General features: G+C 38.9%; 1 protein-coding gene across 10 annotated transcripts in view; it reads left to right on the forward strand.

Annotated features, from left to right (window-relative positions):
• Klf12 (KLF transcription factor 12) overlaps positions 1–18,672 on the forward strand; it is a 438,833-nt gene that overhangs the window by 300,647 nt on the left and 119,514 nt on the right. For all 10 annotated transcript variants that reach the window (XM_058580971.1, XM_058580972.1, XM_046449453.2 and 7 more), the window contains one exon: positions 11,664–11,799. In XM_058580971.1, the coding sequence (XP_058436954.1) occupies positions 11,664–11,799 (136 nt within the window). The remainder of the gene's footprint in view (positions 1–11,663; positions 11,800–18,672) is intronic.

The following is an 18,672-nucleotide window of genomic DNA, read 5'->3' on the forward strand; positions in this document are numbered from 1 at the left end:
TGATGTTCATAATAGGTATATTATTATAGCAGTATATATTTCAGAGGTTGCACAAACATAAATGTGACTCTTTTGTACCAATAAGTTTTTATTTCTATATGAAAAGAAAACAATGTCAAATTTGTGCTTGTTTAACAACTAACATACCAAGCTCAGGCAACACACAAAGTACCAGGAATTTGTCTAGAAAATATCTCATTCTTCCTCAGAGCCCAAATCTTCTTCAGAACAGTCTCACATGTAGCTGGCACAGTGGCCCATACATGTAATACCAGCAGCTCAGGAAGCTGAGGTATGAGGATCACAAGTTCAAAGTCTGCCTCAGCAACTTAGCAAGACCCTAAGCAACTCAGTGAGACCCTACTCTAAATTAAATGTGGGATGTGGCTCAGTAGTAAAGCATCCCTAGGTTCAATTCCTGGTACCAAAAAAGAAAAAAAGTAAATAAATGTCTCACGAAACCAAGATGGACTTCCATAAAGAAATTAATATAAACCCAGTGTAAAGTTGGGAAAGCAAAAGAACTAGTGTGCCATCTTAATGTCTTAATGTCTCTCCTGGCATGGCTTAGAGTACTTAAAGCACATGTTCACTGGGCCTTTGTCTAAGCAGAATTAGGGCTTTGATATGAATTACAGTGGATGGGGTAGAGAGAGAAGATGGGAGGGGAGGGAGGGGGGATGGTAGAGGATAGGAAAGGTAGCAGAATACAACAGTTACTAATAGGGCATTATGTAAAAATGTGGATGTGTAACCGATGTGATTCTGCAATCTGTATTTGGGGTAAAATTGGGAGTTCATAACCAACTTGAATCTAATGTATGAAATATGATATGTCAAGAGCTTTATAATGTTTTGAACAACCAATAAAAAAAATTAAAAAAAAAAAGAATTAGGGCTTTGACATTGCTCTTCATGACTTTGACATAGTAGACCCTGGACCTCACGGATTCAATACTTAAGATAGCCACTTTTCACATGTAGTACTTTTAATGTGTTAAGGTAGGGGAAAGTTTGCAAATGAGCTTCCCCAGCCACAAGACTCATCTCAGTGGCCCTTGAGTTCTCTGCCTGTGGTCCACACAGTAATTCTTGTGAAATGCTGGGGACAAAGGCTTCTATATATGTGTGTATCAATCAATCAAAGAAACTTTTAATAAAATTTTTAAAAAATGTGATGTTAGGATGTATGTGCACAAGAAACATTTTTCTGTTGTTGTTCGTACTGAGAATTGAACCCTGAGATGCTTAACCACTGAGCCACATCCCCACCCCTTTTTATTTTGAGACAGGGCCTCACTAAGTTGTTGAGACTGGCCTTGAAATTGTGATCCTCCTGCCTCAGCCTCCTGAGTCGCTAGAATTACAAGTACGTGCCCTGTGCCTGGCAGAAACATATTATTCTTGATAGAAATGTGTTATAGTATGTAGGAATACGTGTCCCTCCCCGAAGCCAAGGATAGAGAGAAGTTGAAGAAGTCAGAAATGAAAATGAAGAGGGATAACCAAGTCTTGAAATTTATAAAGAGTTCCAACAGCATGTAGTACTTATATCGTGGCAAATAATTGGCAAATTTGAGGATTTTTGATGGTTTTTGAATACCAAGAGTCTACTATATTTCTAAGGGGATACATTAACTCACTGTTATATATCAAGACTTCCCTTTAGTAGTTTTAATTATATTCTAAAATGAGGCATGGAGGAGTGGAGGGAAATAGCAACATTAATTCTCAGTGTGGTACAATAATTCTGCAAGCCATTTTTTTAACCATTTTATTTTTAAAGCAGCAAAGAACTGTTCCCTGGTAAATTGCTTAATGCCCACTAGCTGTACATAACAGAGGTAATACAGAAGGAAAAAGTAAGTCCAAGGCAGATTTTCTGCTCTTAAATCTAATGTACCTTAGACAAGGACTATGATTCAGTAGTACTTCAAATTATTATTACAGATGTCAATCTGTGTCTTCAAGGATTCAATTTTCTCCAGTCCACAACCCAGAAAATGAAGATAGAGCAAAAAGACTAAATGAGTAAAATAAGAAGTGAATACAAAGTCCATGGATTAATGCTAAAATTTTCTGTGCATTATAGATGAAAAATGAGTTTGGTGATCTCATTATTCCACATATGTACTCACCACAAAATCACCTTATTAGCAGGTATTGTAAATCTGCTCTGCCTAAAGTGGATTCTGTTTTGACTAAAATCAATTGGAACTGGTCGGCTTGGGTTTGAAGCAGTTATAATGAATTGACAAAGTGGAAAAGTAGTGGGATATATTGGTGCTGTGAACTCTGAGAGAGCCCCTGGAGTTCAGGAGAATAATCTAAGGGCACAGAAGAGAGTGGAAAAGACTGCTTATTAGTGGAAATTTTTATGAACTTTTTTTTCAGTCTCAAAAGCCTTTTTTGCCCTCTTAAAGACAACTGTAGGGAGCACAAGACAGTTATAAATCTGTATTTTCTTTTGACAAAGAAAAGTAGTTTTAGTTATGATTCTTTAGAAAAATGAAACCCAAGTAGCTATTTTGATAACCTCCACAAACATTAATTTTTATGTTGTATTTTAAACGATGATATTCCCTCTTTGCAATTTCTAAGCACTAACTGACATGATAGAAATGAGAGGTGTGAGAAAGTGTTGAAAACGACTTCCTGAAAGGAAAGAAAAGCCTATTCAAAGTAATTTATCTGAAAGGGTGAATAAAAATTATGAGCATTTTCATTCCCATGTCATCCCATGGTCTGTTGAAACCCCAAATATAATATTCTAAGACTTTACAGAGTAATAGAAATTTAATGATAGTAACTTTCCTTCCACAAATGTTAATATTAGAATGTGAGTCAGAATGTAATTTTTGAAAGAAAATGTGAATTAGACACTTTTATCATGATATTATACAATCTCTTTCCAGCTGGGGACTACCAGAATCATTTAAGTAAAGCTCTGCATTATTACCGCCATCTTCATCAGTAGATATTGCATTTTACAGTGTACAAGGGAGTATGATTGACACCACCTCTCCTCTGAAGGAGCAGACAAAATAAGAAATAAGTGTGTACTTCACCACAGTTCAAAATGGGAAATGCCAAATGCCATAAAAACATATGAATGCAAAGTAGGTGTTGGTTTTGGTTCAAGGAGAGATTGCATTTAGTTAGAAAGCAAAAGAAAAGTTCATGAAAAATATGTCATTCTATAGGACAGGTAGGGTTTGTTTTGTTTGTTTGCCAGATTGTGTGTGGAAGGAAATAGCCTGATGGTGCTAGATTCAAGAGATTTGGGGGTAGGCCTTGTGTCAGAAGCATTGAGTATAAGATGAGCTGGAAGATGGTTGTGAAGGGATGCAAACCCTATTTGTTAGACCATGGGGAAAAAATTCAAGATTTTAAAGTGAGAAATGATTTAAGGAAAGTCTTGGAATCACCCAGTTACCTAGAGAAATGCTATGTGGCTATCAGGACCTTGAGGGAGTTCAGTTAAGAAAAGAATCCAGAAAAGTCAATGGGGTGAAATCCACAGCATTTCACAATTGAGTTAATGAGGGGGACAAATGAAATGAATGACAGCCTGGAACCTGGGAGAGCAGGAAGGTGACAGATCTAACAGTTGAAATCAGAAACCAGAAGGAAGAACAGGGCTTGAGTGTGAGATCATTTTGAACAGGCAGGTGGAGAATTAGTAAGGAGGATGGTTGAAGGTGAGCCTGGGTTAAGGGTGTAGGTTAGAGCTGGGCCCATGGATCTGGCAGTTGGTCCCACTGAGATAGTGGTTGAGATGGGGGGGGGGGGGAATCCGGGGAATTGTGCTGGGTCATTGAGAGTTCATCCATAGACAGAAGAGCTCATCAATAGAGTGAAACCTCCGGGGCAAAGTAACATTTAATATTATATGGAAAGAAGAGGCCAGAAGAAGATGGAAAGACAGGTGATCACAAGGAGAAAAGACCCCAGAGAATGCAATGGTGTACCACAGTCAACAAACACTTCCTCTCCAAGACCAGGTAGTTGTTCATGTGATCCATGTGGTTTCTGTGACAGCTGCTCAATCCCGCTGTTGTAGCCAGACAGGAAATAAATGTGCATGGCTGAATAAAACTTTATTCAAACAAATACAAGTTCCACAGGCCTTGGTTTGCCCAAGGAAGTGGGAGAGTTTTAAGAAGAGGCTGGAAATGAAAATGGAGAGGGATAACCAACAATGGAGACAGCTGTGGAGAGGTCCAGCAGTATTGTGACAGAAGTGGACCTTGCGCTAGGGAATGGTAAGAACATTATGAGGTTATTTTTGTAATATAATGGGAGCAGAAGCCATTACACTGTCAAGTATACAGATAGGAATTGGGGGAAAATGAATAAATTGCATATTATATCTACACAGTACCAATATCCCAGGATGTCCAAAATTGAATTTTTAAATCTTCATTTAGAGTTGTATGAACCATCACAGCGGCTCCTGTGGAGGCATACAGCCTCATTAGCAGTAGCATACGTAATGGAAGCAAGATGCAAGGCTTCGTCAACACCAATAAGCAGTCTGGGCACTGAGTGAGCTGGCTCGACTCATGGAGTTCACAGTACTTTGAGTCGGGCTCTCTTGTGGATGTTTCTCTCATCATGTCTTAGTATGCTAGAAAAATAAGCCATGTATTTAAACAACTGATATTCTGAAACCACACAAAGTCTGAATATCAATTGTGCAAATACATCATGACAGGCATGCTGCGTGGCCCTTCTTGTCAAAAAGTCCTGGGTCTTAATTGATGACTATGTGTAGTCAGCTTGAACTGATGAAAGAGGAGAAGCTAGTGCCATTTATAAAGAATATTAATATTAATGTCACAGAGGATCCCCACTTGCGTACCTCCAGCTGGATCTCAGGCCAATAGCCAGAGGGATCCTTATCTTATGACATCATTCAGATCCTGTCTTTCTTCTGCTCAGTACTTGCTGTGACTTCTCATTACATCTACGACAAAGGTCAAAATCCATTCTCTGTGTTCCTTTGCTCTCTCTCCGGATCCTCTACTTTCTACTTTCTCCTTTTGTTGGTCCCGGCTCAGCCTCCTGGCAGGTCTCCCAGCACACACAACACACACATACCTTTGCACCTGTTGTTTGCTGCCTGAAATGCCCCTTGCCCCTCAAACACAAACAGAAGTACATCAGCTCACATCTGCAGGCCTTTCCCACTTAGCCCCTTCAGGTCCCTGCTCACATGTCATCTTTCCCAAAACTCCCTTCCTGGCCACCATCACTGACACCATCTGCCTGCCTCTCAGCAACCCTAGTCACCTTCACTGCTTCATCATTCTCTAGGGCACTTATCATTTTCTGATACCATATGTGTTTATCTTCATTTATTTACTGTCTCCTCTCAAAGTGAAAACAGAAAGGTTGTCTTGCTCGCTGCTCTTTAGCCACCACCCAAGAGAATGCTTAATAGCTCAGTGGTGTTTAATAATTACCTGTTGACTGAATACAGAGATGAATGTTCTGATCAAGAAGTAGTGCTTAGCTGGTAGTGGTGCATGCTTGTAATCCCAGCAGCTGGGGAGGCTGCGACAGGAGGATCGGGAGTTCAGAGACAGCCTCAGCAAAAGCAAGGTGCTAAGCAACTCAGTGAGACCCCGTCTCTAAATAAATTACAGAATAGGGCTGGGGATGTGGCTCAGTGGGTAAGTGCCCCTGAGTTCAATCCCTGATACCCCCCACCCAAAATAAGGGTAGTATTTTATATATGATTAGTGTCTGCCTCTAGAAGTATTTTCAGTTTAGGTACTTGTAAAACTGCCTAAAACATTTAAATGGTCCAGGAGATGGGGTAGAATTTGGAAACAGTGTCATATAAGGGTATAGTTAAAGCAGCAGTCCTATACAGTTACTGTAAAACAGGATGCTGGTTGACTTCTAAGTGCCAGGCAGGGGACTCAGTGCTTTGTGTGCATCATCTACTTTCCTGCCCACAACAGCAATGAGAAGAGACTGAGGATTAGTGGTGCAAAGTCAGTTGCTGAATGTCAGATCATTGCAAGTGACAGACCAGAAGTTACCCCAGGTTCTCTGATGCCAGAGCCATGTTCTCATCCTAGAGAAGCTCTGTGACTCTCCTTTGTAGAACAATTCCTGCATAAAATGTGCTGGCGGACTCTTCTACCTAAAGATGCCATGAATTTCCCCCTTTCGACACCCCCTTCACGTCCCTCCCCACCTCACACCTCCACTGCCTTCCTTCCTAGCATGAAGCAGCAGCTCTCCTAGAAGCCAAGTTTTCTCTAACTGGGGCATGTTTCAGCCTTGGCAGGACAAACAAGTAGGGCATCTGCAAGTGGCGGGCGGCCTGTCAGTAGCTGAAAGAGGAAGAAAAGAGAGCCAGTGGCATTGAGGCTGCTGCCCAACCCCGCACCCCAGCTGCCCCTCTCCCCTCCAGCCCTGATGCATGGAGAGGAAGGGATTCAGTTGTCCCTCCTTCTGGGACTTCTGTTTTTTTTTTTTTTTTTTTAAACAGTGGCTTGGCTCCATCCCAGGGCCTTACACATGCTTGGCAAGCACTCTACAACTGAGCTACATCCCTAACCCCTCATGCCTGCTAGGAAATGTTAGTTTGTAAGTTTCAAGGTGTGTTCTTAAATGTTGTTGTATGTTTTAATGTCTTTGCACACATCTAATACAGTGACTTACGGAAAAACTTCCTTTTCCTCATGAATAGCTGAATGAGTAGGTTATCCCTAAAGAAATTAGAAGTGTTTAGTCTTTTGATAGCATCAAGGTGGGGGTGAGTGGGATGGGTGTCTCCAGTGGACATGGGTGCCGTGTGTCTGGGTCAGTTTACTGTTAGCTGGGGAAGAAAAAAGTTCAAATGTGTCATGTGTTCAAGAGAGCCAGATCCGCTGAGGTTGATAGCGCACACCTGTAATCCCAGTGGCTCAGAAGGCTGAGGCCGGAGGATCATGAGTTCAAAGCCAGCCCCAGCAACTCAGTATGGCCCTGTCTCTAAATAAAGTACAGAAAGTGTTAGGATGTGGCTCAGTGGTTAAGTACTTCTGGGTTCAATCTGCAATATCCCCCCAAAAAAAAGAGTGAAACATGACATAGAACTTTGAGTGACCTGAGAGGATCCACCCATATGAGCTTCCTGTCAAGTATGAGCTTGAGAGAAGGGACAGCAGAGCTTTGTTTACCTGAGCCGTAATACCAAGTGCATGGCCCCTTGGAATCAAAGAACCCTGCTTGGGCAATAATGATGGAACAAAGATATGTCCCTAATGTCTACAGATACATTGTAAATATTCTGAATTGAAAAGTAGATGATGTACAATGTACTATATAGCTTTTCTTTTCCTTCTTATATTAATGTACCACTTAAGTTTTTGTCACTAAGGGCAGATTGCCACTTGGCAGGAGAAGAACGTGGGTAGGCTGACAGTAACTAGCGCTGTAGTTTGTGTACATCATTACTAGAAAATCTCCGGAAGGACCTGGGAGAGTGAACATGACATTGTGATTTCATACTGCTACCCAAGAAATCACCCCAAAACTTAGTAGATTAAAATAACAATTATCTTATTTGTACATGATTCTGTGTGTCAAAAGTGTGGGGTGGGTTTAGTTGGGCAGTTTTCATGCTGACCTCACAGGGGCCCTTCACATGGCTACAGTCACCTGGTAGCTGGAACGTGGCTGGTCTGACATGGCTTCCTTTTGTGGCTGCTGGCTGAGATTGGCTACTCTGCCTCCAAAGCAGTCTCCTATAGGCTTGCCCAGGCCTATTCATTTGCTGACTAGCTTCTAAAAACAGAAAGAGAGAGGGGAAGCCCAGTGTGCAAGTGGTTTTGAAGCCTCTTCTGTGTCCCATTCACCAATGTCCCATTGGCTACATCAAGTCATATAGTAAGCCCAGGCCTCATAAAAAGTGGCCACGCAAGGACCCAGACACAGGGAGATGTGATACGTTAGATAAATCTTTATAGTAACAGTCTACCATAGCTGGGTATTTGAAAGTTGCATATTCAAATTCAGGTGTGGGGATTCTGTGTATTTCTTCCTGGGATTTTGTCACATGGAATGAAATTCATTCAGGGTACCAGAAACCTTGAACTTGCTGGGGCTGGGTTTCCCAAAACTGATCTCTTTTTCATTTAAGAGAAATAAAATCTCCAAGGTAAATGCTGAATGTTGATAGATCATCTCCTGTTCTACTTAGGGAAGTAAATTTTTTGTTGTTGTTCTGGTTGCCCAGGTACCTTTTATATTGCCCCCAAATAAGCACCCCAGAGAATTAGGCCTTCATACATAGGCTCAGTTGTGTAAAGACTAATGGAGGTGAACTAGGGTAGATATCCCTATTCCACATTTAATAAAAATAGAGCAGAATTATGGAAGTATGTAGATAAGCTAATCATCTGACCTAATCAGCAATGCAGATTTTAAAAAGCCTTTCTAATTACTTCCTCAGCTTGGCTGAAGGTATGGGTAAAAACAGTTTCCCAGCATGGTGGTAGCAGATGTATTTCATAATATTTGTTGAAAATATTGGAAAGAAATCCCCAATTATGATACCCTAAAAAGTACATCAAAAAGGATATCTTGTTTAACATATTTTATACTTTCAATAAGATATAAACATAACATAATTTAGATGATCACAACTCTCACTCAAGTTATTTGAAGTGTTTCATACAGTTAGACTTGAACTTTCAGAGCCAGATTGCTTCTTGGTTCACTGCCTATATCTTCCTTGGTTTGTATTACTTATGTATGAGAACTCCAGCTGTTTTGAACAAAATGACACTTCTAGAATATTCTTTTTCCTTTGGCTATTTGCTAATTAGATACCTTGGCAAAGGCATCTTTGTGTGTGATGTTGGGACAGCTTTAAATGTTACATTGTTGACATTTACAGGCATATGTAATACCATACAATATGGTATTCATTTTCTTGGCTGGCTTTGAATAGTTAGGAACGGCTGTTAAATGAATCATTCTAGAACAGGATTGCCCAGAAAGAAACTATCTATGAATTTTTGGCTGAAATGCTTGTATCTTCCCTGAATCCTGAGCTGAATAGTCATCCTTACTTTCCATTTTGAGCTGCTCAGTGTCTTCCCAGTATGGTCATGCTTTGCTTAATGATACTTCAGCCAATCACAGACCATGCATACAGTGGTGGTCCCACAGATTATTTTGCCTAGTGGCCTCTTAGCCGTCTTAGTTTTTGTAAGCACACTCTTTAATGTTGGTACAAGAATGAACTCGCCTTTCTCAGAATCTAGCCATGTCGTTAAGTGATGCGTGATAGTGTATTCTTTTAATAACAGTTAGCTGGAGCCAGTTTCTGTTGCCTCTGGCCAGAATAAATCTTAACGATATGGTACCTTCAGTGTTATTAGAGTGACTGAGAAGTTAAGCTCTATGTTATCAGGTGGTGGTAGAACATTTTGCTTTTTCTCTCTTCTGAAGCATCTTCTCTAGGGATCAGATGGCAAATAAAGTCTTTTTGCCTTATAGTGAGTGCTACAAAGCAAACATTCAAAACCTCTCAATGGATTTCCTCCATGATTCCTGGCAGTTGGAGTGAAGGCTATATTTGAGGAAGTTATGAGGGCAGTCACAGGACAGCGAATTATTCTTACTTGACAAAAAGGCCAAAAAATATGTATGATCCAGCCTCTGACTGAATTTCTTCATTAGTGACTGAATTTAGGAGACGAGTGATTGAACTTAGTAAGGTGTAACACCTTTCTACATATAGACTCTTAGATCTGGGTACTATTGAGATTTTATACTAGTAAATTCTTCGCTGTGGGAGACAAATGCTCTTATGTATTCTAGGATATTTAGCAATATCCTTGACCCCTTGCCCACTAGATGCCCTTAGCATCCTCCCCTTCCCCACCCCCAGTTACAACAAACCAAAATGTTTCCAGATACTGCCAGTTTTTTTTTTTTTGGGTGGGGGGGGGTGAGGGGGAGGCAAATTTGTCTTCAGTTGAAATCTACAACCTTAGATTGTTTAGATTATTTTCTCTTTAATTCATCCAGTGTGTGTTGATCCCTTGCACTGTGCAAAACACATTTTGATTTATATATATGTACATACAGGCAGAATGTTTGTCATATACACTAAAACACACTAGTTTCAACAGAAGCCAGTTCTTTCCAATCAAGTTTAATTAGGGATCTGTGGGAACTCACTAGGTACAGCTTTTCTAGCCAGAATGTAAATATTGTGTATAATCATAAGAAATTGTCTGTTTATAAGTAAAAATTAGTGAAATATCAACATTTCCATATGGTTCTATATAATGTATGATATATAGTAACGGCAAAATGAGAAAAAAGAAAGATGCCTTTTTATCAAATGTCATTCTAACTGTGATTTTACTTTTTTTTTTTTGTACTGGGGATTGAACTCAGGGGCACTTGACCTCTGAGCCACATTCCCAGCCCTATTTTGTATTTTATTTAGAGACAGGGTCTCACTGAGTTGCTTAACATATCACCTGGCCATTGCTGAGGCTGGCTTTGAACTCCCAATTCTCCTGTCCCAACCTAACCATGATTTTAAATCCATGTACCCAAACATTGTAACCATGATTTAAAGTACATTTGCTTTCCTTTTTCAATAGTGGTGTTTTTGGAAGTCTTACATCGATGTCTTTGAGGAGAACAATCTGGACTGGATCAGGGTGGATTGAAGTTTTATATTTTAACAACACAGTTATCAACTAGTGCAGTACTTTTAGTTGAGAAAGTGTGCTTACTTGGTTCTTGAGGTGAAGGCTGATGGGAATTCTAGGCAGTGGTTGCTAAAATTGTCCTACCAGAAAGAAAGCAGAAATGAAATCTAATTTAAAACAACATGAGCAAACACTTTACATTTTAACAGAAACCTCTCATTGAAAGGATCCGATGATGCTGGTCAACAGGGTCAGAACATCAGTTTCTTGCTTTGGCAAGTTTATAGTTAGAGGAAAATCTTACCTGGAAATGCCTGTTTTGAAAAGTAAGTCAGGATGGAGATGAAGAGCACTTTCTAGCACATATAAACAGATATTCCGAATGCTGCCCACCTCTGCCATTTTTATGCACGCAGATCTCCACGAACTTCAGAAAAGAACTGTGAGACAGCGGCTCACTCTAAACAGGAAAAGTACCTAAAACTTTCATCTGTGCCAACTTTGTTCTCTTTTAAACTTACTATGAGGAGCATGAAGCAAATAATACCTCCTGTACCTCATGCTCTCTCCCTTTCAGGAAAAGTGCTAATGAGCAGTGAGGTGGCCAGAAGTCTGGCAGCAGATTCAAGGAGGAGGAGAAACCAGAGGTTGGGACAGTAGCTCAGGAGCTACATAATCAGCTTTTGACCACCCGGGAGTTGTAATGTTGCAGATTTTATAGTTTCTATTCTGTCATCGCGCACTGACAGACACTCTTGATAGCAGATGTAGGTTTGCAAATCAAATGAACATGAACGAGGGGAAAAAAGTCAGTTGAGTGCTCAGTACATGAAATACATAGCTTTTGCTAATTCCTGTATTGTCTAGAAAATTCCATTTGTGTGATAATGCACAGAAAAGATATTCCATGCTTGATGTTGGTCCAGGGCAAGGTTAACTTCTGCACACTAATTTTAATTCATTATATATGCCTTTTTTTCCCAGCACAAATGGACCCCCGAGGCCTATCTCCCAGACAAAGTAAAAGTGACAGTGATGACGATGACCTGCCAAATGTGACCTTAGATAGCGTTAATGAAACTGGATCTACGGCCCTTTCCATAGCCAGAGCAGTCCAAGAGTAAGTATCGCGTTCTCAGGATGAAATAAGAATTGCCAAGGGGATCAATGGAGGCTGGGGCGCTGTAGCATCTCCAGTTCCTCATAGCTGTCATTCTAGCTGTGAACCGGCACACCGATCCGCATCTTTCCACTCAGCCTGTGCCCTTTGGGAAGAGATTAGGGCAAAAAAATGGAGTGTCTCAAAAGAGTTGGAAGTTTGTGTTCTGAGTAGATGTGAAATCTTTGTGCATCTTTCCTAATACTTCCTGCATCCTGCGTACCTCTAGTGGTGGAGGGGGGATTCTTTTTGAATGTCACTATCCGATTATCTTCTTCGTTATTATGCACGTACAAAGTCAAGGGAAATAAAATGTGGCACATGTCATGATCTTGTTGTAGTAAGAAATTACAGAGGAGCTTTCCAGAAGATTTAAACTCGAAAGATAACATGTTAGCCCTTTGAAAAATAGGGCTCATGTGTCATTTTTAAAGGGCTTCTTTCTCTCTCACCCAGATCATGGGGTTAGAGCATGGGCCTTGGTTATTGAAAAATAGCTGCTTTTCTATCAGTGTCAACTTTGGGAGTAGACTTGAGCCCATGCCAGTGCATTTCTCTTTTTTTTTTCCTGTAGAATATCATTTTCAGCTTTAAATTATAATTTACAAATAAAATTGTATGTTGAGAGTTTACAATACACTGATTTGATACATGTATACATTGTGAAATTTTTTCACAATCAAGTTAATTCAGTCCATTGCCTCACATGGTTACCTTGTTTTTTGCTGAGAATGCTTAAGATCCCCTTAACAAATTTAAATTATAGAGAATTATTAATGATAATCACCTGGCTACATATCAGATCCTCATAACTTCCTCTTGTTTTATAAGTGAAAGTTTAAACTTTTATTTTGTATTTTTTATTTTATTTTTATTTTCCATGCATAAGTGATAGCTCTCTGATTTGCTTGGCATATCCATTTTCAAGCCACAGTATTTCATGTGGCAGTATAACTGGCTTGTCTTTACTACTATTATGAAAGTTACATATGTATATTAAGCCATGCTGAATTTATTATTCATGTCAGTGATTTTCATTAGAGGATCAGTAAAGAATACACTGAGATGTGACCTGGGAAGCCCTAGGATGCCAGGAACCATCAATAGTTAATAAACCTCATTGAGGTCTGAGTACATGTGCGTAAACACTGAGAAGTGCTGGTACAGTAGATGAAGCAAAGAGACTATTCTGCAGAGACCTGTTAATTATATATGTACTTCAGAACTTACAAGAAGATATTTTTAAAAACTGTTTTTAGAGAGAAATTCATAATCTTTGCTATAAAATTTGTAAAAATTCTGCAGGAGGTTTGCTCAAAGTTAACTTTCAATGCGTACAATTGTGTCCTTGTCTTTCAGCTCTTAACTGTCTTCTCAGTTCTTTAATGTGTATGACTGTTCCACTGTTGATTTCTCTTTCCTCATTTTGTTTGCTTTTATTCTTGATGTCTTCTGTCAACTCAAAAACTGTCATAACCCAAAACAAAACAAAACAGAACAAAACAAAAAAAAACAGCCTTGGCTTTCCAATACAATATCATTAACAAACTCACATACTAAATAATAAAAGGATAAAATATCAGCCTAGCATATACATAATTAGAGGACTTGGGAAGATATCTGTTGATCTGCTTCCAGCACTTAGAACACTTTCCTAAGAGTGTTAGGTTGAAAAGGATGGCTATAGGTAGAAAGGCAAAAAAAAAAATCAAGAGTTTTCTGTGTAATGGAGGTAGCAAGATTCAAAACCCTTGAGCAACTAGTTTATGTTTGTTTTTCCAAGTCAAAACTAAAGGTGCCATGGTCTAAGAGAAATTCAAAGTTATGCCTGCTTCTTCTCTGTTTGGCCACCAGTACTGTCAGGAATGAGAAGGGGAAGATGAGAAAGGACGAGGACACTTAGGAAGATTGACACTTAGGGTCAAACTGTCTTGTTCCAAACCAGCCCTCCTGTTGCAGGGCACTGACCAGACAGTAAACCCCAGGGTAAATATCACAGACTGAAGCGTTTTTCCCTTTCCCATTCAGTTCAGTCCTGCCTCATACACAACCATTATACTTTGCATTTTTAATCCAGTGCTCTATGTTATTGAAATTAGTATGTATAGCATAAACTTTAATATGCTTGTAATTTTTTTGCTAAATGTCTAGTACTATGCATTTTACTGTTTTTTAAAATGAATTTTTATTAAATCTTGAGTTTAAAAGTGTTTACTTTGATTTGAAATGTAGAAGTTGTTAACCAAAGTTCATTTTCTCCCTAGATATGCAGATGAGTCTGTTTATAAATAAAAAGAACATGACTGGGTGGTTAGAGCAACAACCAGAGACACCCAGATTTATGTAGGTCTATAGAGTGAGGATACTGAGCTGTATGCCTGAACTGATCGTTTCCACCATTTTCATTGATAAGCTTGATTTCCACTTATCAGCTGAGCACCAGTGAAGTCAGATATGTTGGAAGAAGTGGCTGCAAAGAGGCCCACAGATGGGATGTCCCCTGCCTTATTTCAATATTATTGAGACTATTCAAGTCAGAAATCTAGTAATTCTGACAAGGTCAAATACTAGCAATTCATACAACATCTGTTTTGGTTTGGTCTCATTTTTTTTTCCCCTGATGATAAAATAGGGTCATTACCTTTAACAACTTGACAAATGTAATTATGAATTAAGTGTTTAGAAAAAGAGGGATAAAGGCACATGGTTAGAGCAAATTATTATAATTAAGTCTAATCCTAGATCAAATAATGATGTTTTTTAAGTAGGTAAAGTTTGGCTTTGTTACCCAGAACCTCTCATTTTCAACCCCTTCTCTTAATTCCAAACCTTCATAATCTTCATTTTTAATGCAAGTAGAATAATCAAGTTGTATCACAACAAAATATAAATAAATGAGTAATATCTGAAAGAGGGCCCTCCCTAGAGGAAGTTCTTCCTTACTGGGATCAAGTTAAAGAATAAAGGTTTAGATATTACAATTTAAATAAATGTGTGGTGGCAGGGGAGGGGGAGGGTGGAGGAAGACGCCCAGGAAGCATATTCTTTCCCAGGTCAATCCTTGCAAAATTGGGGAATACATGTTACTGACTCACTCTGTATCTTACTGGCCTACTCTCTTGGATCTTGATTATAATTTTGAGAGAGGATCAAACACAATCTAAATTAGTAGCTTTAGATTTGGAATTTGGTGAGCATCCCCAATTTTAGCACCTGTTAAAGTGACACTCTTTTTAAACGACTATGGTCAATTATATTTAAGCTAGTTTAGACCCTTCAGCGTCTTCCTTCCATATTTTTATTATATTGCTTATGTTTTATTATATGGCTTTATTATGTGACTTTTATGAAGAGAAACAACTTGTCAATTTCTGGAAACAAATTTCCCTTGAGCACTTTTTTCTCATAAATACCCCTTGACAGAATAGATAGGGAAGCAAGTTCGATACTGCTTCCATCAGACCTGTCCTTTACCTGGCTCAAACATCACGATTCTTTATTTTTTCTATATTCAAACATCGTGGTTCTTAATTTGGAAAATAATGATCAAAGAAGTCTGAAATCTTGGGTTTCTTTTTTCTTTCTTTCTTCCCCCCTCCCCACCCCCACCACCCCCATGCCACCATTTTTCTTATTTAAAACTTCTGAAACAGTTAACACCCTTCTGCTTTTTTCTTAATCTCCTCATGATGATTATGTTAATACCTTTTAAATTACAGTAGATAATATTAGAGATGAGGAAGGAAAGGAAACAAATTGCTGAGAGCATATTTTTGGCAGAGTTTAGGAGAACTCATATAGTTTTTATTTAATTTGCCTCATACTAGTGTTTTTATCCTGCAGAGAAAGAAACAGAGGCCCAGGGAGTTTTCTATCCTTAGGTGTCCATAGCAAGTGATGTGCACTGTTCATGCCAAACTCCTTTGACTACAAACCTATGATCCTTCATGATGGGGTGCCCACATTCCCCTGTTTTTAATGTTAAAGCTTTAAAAATGTTTGTTATAATTAGCTGGAAATAGTGTGGTGTTTTTTGTATTTCTTTTGTTTTTATTTTTTATTTTTTTAGCTCTGAACTCCAACAAGCATACAACTTATGTGATACCATTTTAGATTCTAATCTTCAAATTCATTGTTATTTTAAATGTAACCTGGTTTAGGAAGAAAGAATTCTGTCACAAATACATTCTCAGAAATAAAAAAAAAAAAAAGATTTAGCTTCTTTTTATCTGAAATCACAACATAATATTGGAATGTGAGGAAATGAAATGCAAAATGAGTGCTCTTTAGGTAAACATTATTGTTACTGTTATTTCATTTTTAAAGACTATTGCTGAGAAAATAATAGGATTTCCAGAGTGTTTTAGTATAGCATAAATGCTGATACTTCCAAACCTCCCTGATCAACATTCTCTTTAGAACTGCTTTCTGCCTGGCTGTGAAGGGAAAAGTTGTCTAAGGGTTGAAAGGGTCCTATCATCTTATTTTCAAGATTTGAGAATGTTTGGGTCATGTGTCTTCTCTGCTGATAAGACTGAGTCAATTGTGCTTTGAGGAAAAGGGAGGGAGAGAGGTCATGCATTTGTACTTTAAATTCTATGAATTAGGTTATTTCAGATTCTCCTAGATGCCTCCCAGACTTTTGGCATGCGAAGAGGCTGAATTTTCACTTAATAAGCCTAATAGGTGAGGGACACTTTCAAATCCCCACTTTAGATCCTACAAAGAAATGCTTTGTGATGGAGATCTGTTGGTGGAAGTGTAGCTCTCTAATGGTGATGAGCATCTTTGCTGGTGTGAGGCTGCTGATGGTAAATCAGGGAAGCTTCCCTCTTGCCAGGCGAGAAAGTGCTATTAGGTTGCTCTTTTTTTTTTTTTTTTAAGAAGGTCAGGACTTGCTGTGAATGAATTCGGATAAAATCTAAAATAGATGCTTGGCCATCATCAGCCCAGAGTTGTTCTAAGCCTATAAAAATTTTGTGATGACTTAATAACCCAGTCTTGGGTATTTAAGAGAAAGCAGAGAATCCTTTAAAGCCATACATAGTTCCTTTTATCTGTTTTCGTGGGACAGTGTTGTTCCTTCTTTTAGTAAGAAAAATGTAATGATTAAAAGTTGTCACTTAATACTTGAATTGTTCATGGATTACCAAATTAAGTCATGTATTCATTTGACAAGTCATTCATTCATTCAACCCCAAGTTATATGGTAGATATACAGAATGAATGACTCATGGTTCCAGACCACGAGGAGCTCATTCATAGTCAGAGTACATGAGATGAAGTAAAGCCCAATGGGATAAAAGCATGAGGTGTTGCCATTAGAGAGCAGAGGGAGACCACCTAAGTCAGATGGGAGGCAATAAGGGCACAGGCATGTGGGAGCCATGTGCGAGTTCATGACGACTGTGCAGAAGTGAGGGAGGAAGAGACAAAGCTGCTTAGAGAGATAGATAGGAACTTGATCAGGAAGGACAAATTCATTCTGAAGACAGTGGGGTGCCACCAATGGCTGTGAAGCAGAAATGGCATGATCAACTTTCATGATCATACATACCTGACTCAAGGACACTGAGTATGATGGTGCAGATTGAGCACTGTCTGTCCTGAAGGGTGCCATTTACATCCTCTAGGACATGAACAGTGCAACAGGGGTCTTTGGCCTCCACAGTGAGACACAGAAGCTTGTGGTACAAACCTTATGTATGTGACATGTATCCCATTTTTGACTTTCCAATTTGTTGAACTCTTCAAAGGGCAGATAACATGTCCTAGACTTCTTTTTCTCTCCAAAGGTAGTATCGTGCCTGGTCAGTTTTTAAAGACTAGAAAAAGCATCAAGTAAAGTAGACAACCACCAGTCTCATGTGCTTGTTTTGTAGGAGAGGGCTGGAGGAGACAGACAATAAGCATGTAATCACAATATGTATCTGAAGAAGGGAAGTGTTATACAGGTAGAAGGAGGAGAAGATGGGCCAGATTCCTGTTTCATGTAAGTTATTTAGACATGAACACTGATATGTGAGACCCAAAGAGGTATGAGATCAAACCACACAGGTACCTAAAGGAAGGGCATCCCAGGTGACACATGCAGAGGTTCCAAGGCAGGAGCACTCTGGAGTGAATAAGTGAACAAATTTGGTGACCAGCTCGAGAACATGAATCATGATTTCACTTTATAGAGGACACTGAGCTCCATGTCCCTAGGAGAGGCAATCAGGATTGAATCTATTTACTCACACATGCTATTATAAAATTTCTCTTTTTTGAAGGGAATTTGCAGATAGTTGTTTAACTTCCTCATCCCCCAGGTCATGCAAAACAACTCTGTCTTTTAAAACATTTATTTACTTTGTATACTTCTTTTAGACTTGGATTCTAGAAGGCATCTAGTTAGTTCAACTTGTAGGCAATTTATTAAAGTACTTAAGTTGTTTTAAAAAAACACCTACCACATATGTGCAAGGAAAAATGTCCATACTATTGTGAATGTAATTATTAATTAAAGTAATAGTGTTTCTATCAGTTTATTCCTACCCAGTGGTTTTATCAAGTGTATCTTATTTTTTCCCTTAACAATGCATATTATTTCCCCTGACGAGTCAAAACTGACAACTACACTGGATAGTTTTGCATATACTGTTATCTCCTATTAACCTTTAGGTACTTTTATTACTAAAATTGATACAACTTTAGTTCAAAATGAGAGCTTATCCTTAAAATTCTTTTGCATGAACTTTAATGATCATTAAAGGATATCATATGAAGACTGCTGAACAGATGTTGCTGTTTTGAGAGCAACTTGTATGTCTTATGTTTACGATTAGCATTTTA

Source organism: Marmota monax, unplaced genomic scaffold, assembly GCF_021218885.2.
Source record: "Marmota monax isolate L192 unplaced genomic scaffold, Marmota_monax_Labrador192_F-V1.1 WCK01_AAM20220418_F8-fsc00137, whole genome shotgun sequence".
Lineage (NCBI taxonomy): Eukaryota > Metazoa > Chordata > Mammalia > Rodentia > Sciuridae > Marmota > Marmota monax.